The sequence below is a fragment of the Salvelinus alpinus genome, chromosome 21, assembly GCF_045679555.1.
Source record: "Salvelinus alpinus chromosome 21, SLU_Salpinus.1, whole genome shotgun sequence".
Lineage (NCBI taxonomy): Eukaryota > Metazoa > Chordata > Actinopteri > Salmoniformes > Salmonidae > Salvelinus > Salvelinus alpinus.
This window is the reverse complement of record NC_092106.1, coordinates 667199-679268: the sequence shown is the minus strand read 5'-3', so window position 1 is coordinate 679268 and position 12070 is coordinate 667199. Positions and strand designations below refer to the sequence as shown.

General features: G+C 41.8%; 1 protein-coding gene across 5 annotated transcripts in view; it reads left to right on the top strand.

The window, feature by feature from the left end:
* LOC139547532 (fibroblast growth factor 12-like) overlaps window positions 1-12070 on the top strand; it is a 121709-nt gene that overhangs the window by 93474 nt on the left and 16165 nt on the right. For 4 of the 5 annotated variants that reach the window (XM_071356402.1, XM_071356401.1, XM_071356399.1 and 1 more), the window contains 2 exons: window positions 5553-5663; window positions 9803-9906. In XM_071356402.1, the coding sequence (XP_071212503.1) occupies window positions 5553-5663; window positions 9803-9906 (215 nt within the window). Of the gene's footprint in view, window positions 1-378; window positions 662-5552; window positions 5664-9802; window positions 9907-12070 lie in introns of those variants that run through there. The other variant, XM_071356398.1, reaches the window with a different exon arrangement.

Here is a 12070-nt window from a genome sequence, read left to right as displayed (position 1 = left end):
AGTTGTGCAATGTCGAGCACTAGAAATTGACGAGGAGGGAAAACGATGGATAATGAATCTATTTACGGGACATTTTATCAGGATAACTGGGAATAATCTGGACTGGAGATAAAGAGGAGTACCTTGGAGAAACAATGTGCTGAATGTAAAATACAAATTAGTTTATTTAGAGATATAGTAGCCTACCTATTTGTAAAGACTGCCTTTGCAATATTTCATATGTATATCGATGTTGTTACCATTATTTAGATCGCAAATATGTTTGATTTCAGCATTCAGCAAGTTCAGTCATTTTATGCACCTTACCTAACGTTACATATTTATCATTATGGCGCACTTATGCAACCTTATGCATTGGACCAGCCATAACCAGCACCCTCAGCAATATCTTGACAACATCTCGCTCATAGTAGATGCGGAGACGATCCAAGTGGTCTACACTAAGGTTAGTCTACCGGGGAGATGGCGGCGGCGCTCGCCAGCTCCCTGATACGACAGAAACGTCAAGCAAGAGAGGCAAACAGCGAAAAGGTCGCTACTTCGAAACGGCGCACCAGCCCCAACAAAGATCCCCGCTCCTTGTGTGAGAGGCATATATTTACTGTCTTCAACAAAATTCGGTTCTGCAGCGGCAAGAAAAGACCAGTCCGCAGGAAGCCAGGTCAGTGGCCTCAGAGCAGGGCTGCGTTCAGTACATTAAAACGTAATAGAACGTTCAATTTAACGGAAACGGCGCTGTACTGAACGTTCAGGGAAAACGGGGAGGGGGTGTGTTGTGGCTTCAAAATATATCGCTTCCCTTTAATTGGGTCAATCATTGCTTCAAGCCACACACTTCACGCCACACCCTGCACATCCACTGAGCGGTGCAAACATATCTCAAAGTCTGTTCAAGAATATACAAGAACCATTACAACAATATTAGCATCTTGATTTTTGTCCATAGTAACAGTTAGCAAAATCAGGTAAATTGATGAACGCACACTTTGTTTAACCTCAACGTCAACTTGTTTTCACATTAGATTGTTGTTTTAAGCTGTATAGATAATGTATTTTAAATGTTTTCATTGTATTTTGAACGCTTTCAGACTGAGCATTTGAAATGTTACAAGCACTTTTGGGGGTCAGGGAAAATGTATGGGAGTAAAAAGTACATATCTTTAGGAATTTAGTGGAGTACATTTACATTTACATTTAAGTCATTTAGCAGACGCTCTTATCCAGAGCGACTTACAAATTGGTGCATTCACCTAATGACATCCAGTGGAACAGCCACTTTACAATAGTGCATCTAAATCTTTTAAGGGGGGGGGGGGGGGGGGGGGCAGAAGGATTGCTTTATCCTAAAAATAGAAGTTGTCAAAAATATGAATAGTAAAGTACAGATACTGAAAAAGTACAGACTTAAGTAGTACTTCAAAGTATTTTTACTTAGTTACTTTACACCACTGGGCGTGCCACCATCAGAGTCAAATTCAAACTTTTTGCGTGTTCTTATGTTGGCATAATACATAATTTGAAAGAAGTCCATAACTGAACATTGATATACACATTTGTAAGCAACCTCTCTCCCCTCTTCATTTCACCTGGGGGGACATCAGATTAAAAAAATCCATGTAGGATACTGGTCAAGTGAGTTACAACAGCAATGCACTAAGGCCTATTTAGTCTGGTTGTCTACAGGTACATGTTTATTAGTTAGGGGGTTGCTGCACTGAGTGCCCTTAAAACAACAAAAAACATGAAAATCACATGACAAAACACATTTTTAACAAATCACGTGAAAAATGTCACGTGAAAACAAAAAATGCACGGACCAGACATGGTTTTCGGACACGTGAAGTTTTACATGGATTTTTCACGTGACTCAGACAAGTGGTTTTCCAACATTTCACATGTGATATTCTAAACCAGCATGTGATACTGGCGGGATAAGATCCCAGGACTCCTATGGGAGAAACCAATGTCTTGACCCTGCATATTTCTTAACAATTTCTCTCAATCTCAGAATATTGACTGTTCAATTCAAAATAGGGCTGTCAAATGTTAAAAAAAACATGACTATCATTCATGTGATGACATGCTATTTATCGAATAATTCACTATATTAACTATACTATTTAAATTAATCATGTAACAATTAACTAATTAGTATCTTGGGGCACCATGGGAAAAGTTTGTTTAATGAGTTACCGTTTCCAGAATTAACTCAAGAATATATCGGAATATCTTGATATCATAACAGTCAATAATTAATAATTTCCTCATATCAGTCTCATTCTGAATATCGTTGACCTCGTAAATCTGCACGAACCCTAGCCTAAATGATGAATCAGTGATACACAAATTGGCTTAATTATTTACTAACTAACTAAATAATCATGCAGAATTACATAAACACACACAGTATAGATTATCGATTACTAACATAATGCAATTTAAAGTCCCTAGTGGACTAACCTGATATGACCGTTTGGTTACACAATGGGAAGGGAGGGGAAAAATAAAGAGTGGGAGTGACGTGGAAGCTATGCTCATGAGAATGAATACTTTGCACATGAACGATCGCTCATTTGAAAATAATTGCAATGTACACTACCGTTCAAAAGTTTCGGTCACTTAGAAATGTCCTTGTTTATTAAAGAATAGCACATTTTTTGTCCATTAAAATAACATCAAATTGATCAGAAATACAGTGTAGACATTGTTAATGTTGTAAATGACTATTGTAGCTGGAAACGGCTGATTTAAACATAGGCGTCCAGAGGCCCATTATCAGCAACCATCACTCCTGTGTTCCAATGGCATGTTGTGTTAGCTAATCCAAGTTTATCATTTTAAAAGGCTAATTGATCATTAGAAAACCCTTTTGCAATCATGTTAGCACAGCTGAAAACTGTTGTTCTGACTGTTGTTTAGACTGGTTGAGTATCTGGAGCATCAGCATTTGTGGGTTCCATTACAGGCTCAAAATGGCCAGAAACAAATTCTTTCTTCTGAAACTCGTCAGTCTATTCTTGTTCTGAGAAATGAAGGCTATTCCATGCGAGAAATTGCCAAGAAACTGAAGATCTCATACAACGCTGTGTACAACTCCCTTTACAGAACAGCGCAAACTGTCTCTAACCAGAATAGAAAGAGGAGTGGGAGGCCCGGTGCACAACTGAGCAAGAGGTCAAGTACATTGGAGTGTCTAGTTTGAGAAACAGACACCTCACAAGTCCTCAACTGGCAGCTTCATTAAATAGTACCCACAAAACACCAGTCTCAACATCAACAGTCAAGAGGCGACTCTGGGATGCTGGCCTTCTAAGCAGAGTTGCAAAGAAAAAGCCATATCGCAGACTGGCCAATAAAAAGAAAAGATTAAGATGGGCAAAAGAACACTGGACAGAGGAACTCTGCCTAGAAGGCCAGTATCCCGGAGTCGCCTCTTCACTGTTGATGTTGAGACTGGTGTTTTGCGTGTACTATTTAATGAAGCTGCTAGTTGAGGACTACTAAAATATTGACTTCTTGATTATGTCCAAAGTATCTGTTAGCAGAATCAGGCAAATTGATAAAGCACACTTACTTTAACCTCAATGTCAACTTGTTTTGATATCACATTGTTTTTAGCTGTATAGATAATGTATTTTGGATGTTTTCATAGAATTTTGAACGCTTTCAGACAATGTGATTAATCACGATAAAAAAAAACGTGTGCCCTAAAAATTACAAAAAGCTAACTCGAGTAGCCTAGTGGGGGGCGGCAGGTAATCTAGTGGTTAGACTGTTGGGCCAGTAACCGAAAGTTTGCAGGATCGAGTCCCCGAGCTGACAAGATAAACATATGTTGTTCTGCCCCTGAACAAGGCAGGTAACCCACTGTTCATTGTAGAAAGGAAAGTGTCTGTTTATATTCATTTCAAAAGAAAACAAATTCACACATTTTCAAATGCATCCTATTTAAGCCTGTTTATTAAATGTAACAAAAACCAATGGACAGCTAACAATAACAGAAGCTAAACATGGCTAGCTAAGATGATATGGAAGGCTAATAATAGAGTGGATAGCTCAGAAGTAAGAAATAATAATTTTTATGCTCAGGTAGGTAGGCTACGTAACCTTTTTATAGAATGGGGTTACAGAATTTGCAATTCCACATTTGGAACATTGCTACTGCAACACACCTTTTCACATGTGAGGAGAATAACACTTTCACCCCCACATGTGAACTTACAATGGTTGTGACATTTCTTAAATATGAAACTGCAAATGTGATTTTCACGTGATTGCTTTTCAATTCACATGTAAGGTGAAAACATGTTATTCTCCTCACGTGAAAAGGTGTTAACATGTAGACTATACATTTAATACATGTGAAAATATGGTTTCACATATGAAATCTAAGTTCAACATGTGAAAACATACATTTATCATGTGAACATGCGATTTTCACATATTTTTGTTGTTGTTGTGCGGGTTCCTCCAGTACTTGAAGTGAAGGAAGGCACACTAATGAACTGGACCAGAGCTATTAGTGTCCAGGGTAAGGTGAAGCATTTTTGGTGAAGAAAGCTTTATTGATCCACCCATGGGCCAATTCTCACAGTTAGGCTACAAGTTAGTTAGAGGTCTGAGAGTATCATATCTATCACCGATGGATGAGATGAGGTGGACCACACATTTCTGCATCATATTTAACGTATCTCTCCCCCTTTCAGCGTTTCTATCAGCCACTGGGTCCACCTAATCATCAGCATTTAACTGGCACACCGACTTGCTCTAAATAGTGCTTTATTTGAGTCTTTTTCTGTCTCTTCCTGCATAATTTGGGTGTTAGGCGGCTGTAGTGCCAAGTTTATCTGTCCCATATTGTGCGCCCAGTTCATGATCTGGAGGTGGCTTCTTAGACCGTTTATTTTTCAGTTCAGTTTTGACCCACCAACTGAAACTTTTTTTTAATCTACAAGACTGGGAGATGGTTTAGATTGTTTTCCACTGATTAGTGTTATGTTGGTGTCTGCATGCTCTGAATGGCCTTAGTACAATTAGCTGTTGCGATTTAAAACCCTCTTATTCCTCTTATTCTCTTTACCATTGAGCGATGGTCAGAGGGGATCTGTCTGCCTCTGTCATGATGGGAGGCATTGTTTACTTGTGTTTACTTGTGTGTCATCACATGTATCACATGACAATTCATTCATTATGTAGCCTATCACATGGTACTGCACTAATGGGTACTAACTATACTGCACTAATGGGCTTACACTATACGTTTTTTCTGATTATGCGACCTGATCCGACCAGGAAGAACTCTGGGCCCTAGTTATAGTCTATAGTTCTTCCTGGTCAGCCCCTAGTCATTGAAATGGGCACTAAGGGTATGAGGGCATGGTATTCAAGTGACCTGGGCCGTGGTCATTTCAATGGAAAACTACAATGAGCTATTCTTATTGGACACATTCAGGTAGTTCCTCCCTGTTTCAGTCCATTTTATTCTGTTTGGTGCTTAATGAACACGACCCAAGCAGCTAGCTAACTCTTATCCCTGTTGTGTTATATTGCAGAGCCGCAGCTGAAGGGCATTGTGACTCGACTGTTCAGCGAGCAGGGCTTCTACCTGCAGATGAAGCCGGACGGCACTATAAATGGGACCAAGGACGAGAACAGCGACTACAGTGAGTTTATATGACACACATTACAATTCCCAACATGCACATCTCCTATCGTACAATCTGAAAGTACAGTACACTTTGTCCTGGCGAGGTCACGTGGGTCCGACAAACTGCCTAGCCCTTACGATAACAAATGCCATTTCATCATGATAGTGTACATGGATATTGACACGCCGCAATCTAGAATTCCACAGATAATCACCTGTGCAAGCCTCAACACTCCACGCACACCCGTCTGCATTACCTTCACACACCCGTTGAACAGGGATACGTTTGGGTCACTTTCACAAACACAAACAACTCTGTGTTTGACCAGCTAAATCTGTGCAGACACACCGGAAGGAGTGGAGTTGAATAGAGAGGACTGATGGATTGCTCGCACTCTGCCACTGTATTTCTCAGCTAGGCGAGCCAGTTCACCCAAACTATCAGTGTCATCGTTCTCCGCTCTGTTTTCTCAAACAATCTGTTAACTGTCGGGCCAGGAGCATTCCCGTCCATCTGTCTGGTGGGAAGGGGATCTGTCCCCTCCTTGACTTACATGCAGTATCGGCCTAGAGGTACACAAGTTACGTGCATGCGTGCGTGCACACCATGGCTTGTGTTCCTTGTGTGTGCACACACACACTAAAGTGACAGTTTAATAGATACAGGAGTCACTTGATAGAGTTGAAGTCCAGAGCAAAGTGTTGGCCCTATAAGTCACTTTTATCCAAAGCGACTTAGTCATACATTTTTGTATGGTGGGTGATCCCACCTATCGAACCCACAATCCTGGGACTGCAAGTGCCGGGCTCTACCAACTGAGCCACAGAGGGCCACTCATCCAACCTGTGTGCTCTTGGAGTGAGGCACAACATGCTGCCAAGGACAGAATGAAGTGGAGGGAGCTCATTGTGTCTCAATAGAGATGAAGAGTATTAAGTAAGTAGTTAACCTGTGCTTGGTCGATTCACACTACGACTATTTCCCTATCTATGTCATAGCAGAGTGTATGTGTTAGCGCTGCAGCACACACTGTATGGCAGGGGCGAGATTACCTACTGTACCTGGCAGTCGTGAAATGGTAGAGAAGAGTGGGCGGCGGCAGCCGCAGTTCCCACAGTAACTCAATTCGCAACTCTGCTGAACAAAAAAACGAAGGAAAGTCAAACTTCCTCTTCCCTTCTCCACTGCTGTACCAGCGGGAGAGAAATAGAAGAAGAAGACCTCTCATTGTATCAGAATAAAAATATCATAGCATATGAGTCTCCAGAGCATCAGGGGAAGGAGAATAGAAGAATCAACAGCTGGCAAGATGTTAAGCTTATTTCGTTCGCATCTCCTACTCATATTGAAGAGATAGATAGAGAAGCCAGAAGTAAACCCAATGAGCTCTATCAGAAGAGAGAAGAAGAGAGGAGAGGAGAGAGGAAAGCTGATAAGAGGAGGAGGGGAAAAGAGGTAAAGATGGGTGAAATAGAAGAGAGGAGGAAAACAGGGCTGAGGAGAGGAGAAGAGGGGCAAGGAAAGGAAAGGAGAGGTTGGAGACGGACCAAAAGCGATCTTGTTTCCCAGCCCAAAACGACTGGCGGTCACCTGCCCAGTTGTGCTCTTTCAGAGTGGATGGATGGTGGGTACAATACAGTATGTGTTTTCGTGGAGAGAGAGAAGATTAATGCCTGGTGAGCTGTGTAGCCGGAGGGCTCCTTCTTCATACAGGAGCTCAGTTGCACCCACTCATGATGCTGGAGTATTTTTGCATCCCCTCCTTATCCCTTTGTATTTGTGTCCTTGCGGATTATTTCACCTATCCCTCTCCGTTAAAAAAAGTATAACTTTTATCTTCCTAGCCTACATCGAAGCATCTCGAAAGGCTTCGTGTTGTTATGTGATCCTTGAAAGATCGCCGAAGCTCTTATTTGTGAGTTTTGGCATTATGGAGCTCCAAGGTTGGCATTAACATGAGGTTTATGGGCTGCCCGAATTACAGTACAGTGCTTTTTTTCTGGGCTTTAGCTCAGAATCCAGGAAGCAGTGGTGAGAAATGCTGCCAGGTCTTAGGATGGTTTTGAGGATATGATGTTAAAGGGAAAATCTGTGATTGGTACATCTGTTTTTGAACCTTTTAATGAATGATTTGATACATAGCCATTCATTCTTTAAAAATAGAATTGATAAATGCCTCATGAGCTTAGTTCAACTGTCAACTTAAATAGAAGCTTTCTTAACTCCATTGTTTGTAAACAATGTAATTGTAAACAAACACTGTATAGCTTAAAAACGTGATTATGGCCTGGACTCTATCCATAGCACTTTGGACAGCTGACAATTCCTGGGATGCTGGCCCATGTTGGCTCCAGTGCTTCCCGCAGTTGTGTCGAGTTGGCTGGGTGTCCTTTGCGAGGTGGACCATTCTTGATACACAGTGTTGCAGCTCTTGACACACTCAAATCGGTGCGCCTGGCACCTACTACCATACCCCGTTCAAAGGCACTTAAATATTTGTTCTTGTCAGTTCACCCTCTGAATGGCACACGTACACAATCCATGTCTCAATTGTCTCAAGGCTTAAAAATCCTTATTTAACATGTCTCCTCCCTTCATCTACACTGAATGAAGTGGATTTAACACGTGACATCAATAAGAGATCATAGCTTTCACCTGGATTCACCTGGTCAGTCTGTCATTGAACAAGCAGGTGTTCCTAATGGTTTGTACACTCAGTGTATATTGAAAGCAGGTGCTTCCACACAGGTGTGGTTCCTGGGTTAATTAAGCAATCAACATCCCATCATGCTTAGGCTCATGTATAAAAATGTTGGGCAGGCCATTATTTTGGCTACAATGGCTATATCCCCATAGGATGACTATTCCCCCATCCAGAGGGCATGATTGGTCATTGAATGATTTGATGAGCTTGAAAACGATGTAAACCTTATGCCATATGGCTGTCTCGGTCACCAGATCTCAACCCAATTGAACACTTATGGGAGATTCTGGAGCGGCACCTGAGGCAGTGTTTTCCATCAACAAAATACCAAATGATGGAATTTCTCGTGGAAAGGATGGTGTCACATCCCTCCAGACACTTGTAGAATCTATGCCAAGGTGCATTGGAGCTGTTCTGGCTCGCCCTATTAAGACACTTTATGTTGGTGTTTCCTTTTTGGCAGTTACCTGTAGTTAGACAAACTACTACTACTATAAGTTATAGTAGTTTGTCTAACTACAGGTAACTGCCAAAAAGGAAACACCAACATAGCATGACATGGCTTGGTAGCTAGTTATGAGGCTGGGAGATTGGGAACCTATCTAGCTGGCTAGCTAAAGCCAACTTCATAAAATGGTAGCGGCTAATATTATCACCGGCAGCTAAAATCAAATAAAACGCTGTGTGTGTGACTCTACACTCTCTCTCCTCCACTGGCCTATAGGCATGACGCCCCTGCACAGAGTACACACACACACACATGTACACATTTTTTCAGTCTCTTTATCCCACACATACACTCACACGGACTCCACTTCACTCTCCCTCATGCATTTCTTTTGATCCACCCCCATCGTGCTTAGACATCTACACACATACATGCACAGTCACACGCACACACACATCATTTCTGGGCTCTTGCTTCGCTGCTCTCCTGGCCTCTGGTATGCGTTACTCTTTTCTGCTTACAAAGGCAATTTGTTGGCCAACCAAGGAGCCTGTCGATTTTCACTGAGTGAAATTGAATCAGTGCATCTGACAAGGGAGTGTTGGCACATTCCCCCCTACACCTGAGGTTCGTATCCGATTCGCTTATTACCTTTTCCCCTTATTCCCTCAAAGATCCACCATAGATCACTTTCCTTCCACAGCCTACCTTATTCAATACAATGACCCCCAGAGAACACTGAACCTGGTTTCCATTCAGTCAACACCCTTCCGAAATGTGAAAGTCACAGTACTGTGATGTTGCTCTACTGCTGTACTGTATTTAAATAGTAAGGTGGGTAGGAATAAACTGTGACCTTTATTATACCTGTGTTCATTCTCCCTATCCCTTCCTGTCTTTCTGTCTCTCTCTCTCTCTGTCTCTCTCTCTCTCTGTCTCTTTCTCCATGTATCTCTTCATGTATCTCTCTTTTTTCCTCCCCCTGTCTCTCTCTCTCCTCAGCTCTGTTTAACCTCATCCCGGTGGGGCTGCGGGTGGTGGCCATCCAGGGGGTGAAGGCCGGCCTTTATGCAGCCATGAATGGAGAGGGCTTCCTCTACACCTCAGTAAGTCCTGCCTCTGCTACTCTAAAACTTGACTGACTCTGAGTGTGTTTTTTGTGTGTGTGTTTTTTGTGTGTGTGTTTGTTTTTGTGTGTTTGTTTTTGTGTGTTTGTGTGTGTGTGTGATTATATTCTAGATGTATTAAAACTTGTTCTAGAAAAAGTCTTTAGTAACTGGTACTTTTGTTGTACTGGATAATACGGATTTAGTACTGTGTACCAAGTCAGTTTAGATTCACTGTAGGTCTGCATTTGAACAGGTCTGTATTTGTTCGTCCCAAATGTCACCCTATTCCCTACATACACTCTTAGAAAAAAGGGTTACAAAAGCGTTTTGAGGCTGTCCCCATAGGATAACCCTTTTTGGTTCCAGGTAGAACCCTCTCGAAAAGGGGTTCTTCAGATGGTTTTCCTATGGGGACAGCCAAATAACCCTTTTTGGTTCTAGATATCACCCATAGGGCTCTGGTCAAAAGTAGTGCACTGCATAGGGAATAGGGAGCCATTTGGGATGCAACCTTTGTCTCTTCGGTTATTTATGGATAATAGCTATTTAGTGTCTGCCTCAGTCCTATTCTCTTTCCATCTCGAATTTCTATCCGTTCCCTCCTCTTCCTTTTCTTCTTCCTTCCTTTCCCTCCCTCCCTATTCTCATGTTCCCTATTTCTCCACCTACGTTACCTTTTCTTTCTCCAGTTTGGTGATATATAATCCTCTCTTCAGGTCCCATATTCATCAAGTGTCCCAGAATAGGAATGCTGATCTATGATCAGTTTTGCTTTTAGATCATAAGGAATCAGATTATTATGGACAGGGAGAACCTGATCCTAGATCAGCACTCCTACTCTGAGATGCTTGATAAATACTGGCCCATATTTTCCCAGTATGTTTTTGGGGTCATCCTCCGGGAACCATGAGAAATAGTACAGTACACACACACACATAACAACCACTCTCCAAATGGAGATTTTATGAATGCTCTCTGACCATAATACACTCACTGCGTAATACACTCACTAAACAGGTGTTTCCTAAATGTTTGGAAAATACCATTACCCCCCTTATTTTGGAGCACTATAATGTATCTTGGGACCATGCTTATAGAGAGGGGAGGGGGGTACTTTATTTCTTGGGTATTTTTCTGGCCAAGATCAACAGCAGATTTCAAAGGGGAAGGACAAATCCTTAAAGAATGGAATTGCAGAGGTTGGAGACATTCGTTTGTTTGACATCCCAACATAAAGCACAGTCTCGCTTTAGTCTTAGAAAAACGGGTTCCAAAAGGGTTCTTAGGCTGTCCCCTCTGTGTAAAGGGTTCTACCTGGAACTCAAAAGGGTTCTACCTGGAACTCAAAAGGGTTCTACATGGAACTCAAAAGGGTTCTACCTGGAACCAGAAAGTGTTCTTCAAAGGTGCTATGGGGACAGCCGAAGAACCCTTTTAGGATGTAGATGGCACCTTCTAAGAGTGTACAACAGGCCTCTTAGCGGTTATATCTCTGCGTGGCTCTTAAAGAAGGGAAGAGTGGGGCCACTGACTTTGTATGCCGCTGTGCTGTGGGTCCAACCCTAATAAGTTATTGATGCCTCCATCTATAAAAGTTTCAAATGCAATTGCAGAGAAGGGGGGTGGGGGGGATTTTCTTTCAGTGTCAACAAGCAACCATTATTTTATGAACAAACCACTGTCATTGGTCTACTCCGCCATCAGTGTTTTCTCAGATCGAGGTCAAACATATTTTTTTGAGTTGTCCACGATGTGGATTTTATAAATACCCGACACATTATAGTCAAATCTTAAAATTAATCAATGTTAAAATTTACTTGACTGTCTTGCATATTTTTTGGGAGCAGTACTATCACAAAAAAAATCTATTAAAATGTCAGTCAAAACTTTCCACAGCCCCCCTCATCTCCCCACCTCACCAATAGGCCTACACCCATTAATGCACTAAGCCAGGGATCATCAACTAGATTCAGACGCGGATGGTAAGGGGGCCGGAATATAAATACAATGATGATCTGTGCCTTGACTTGTTATATTTCATCGCTGAAAATGTCTGTTCACATAAACTCTTTTTGCCAGGACCCGGTCTTTCAAAGATAATTCGTAAAAATCCCAAAAACTTCACAGATCTTCATTGTAAAAGGTTTAAACACTGTTTTCC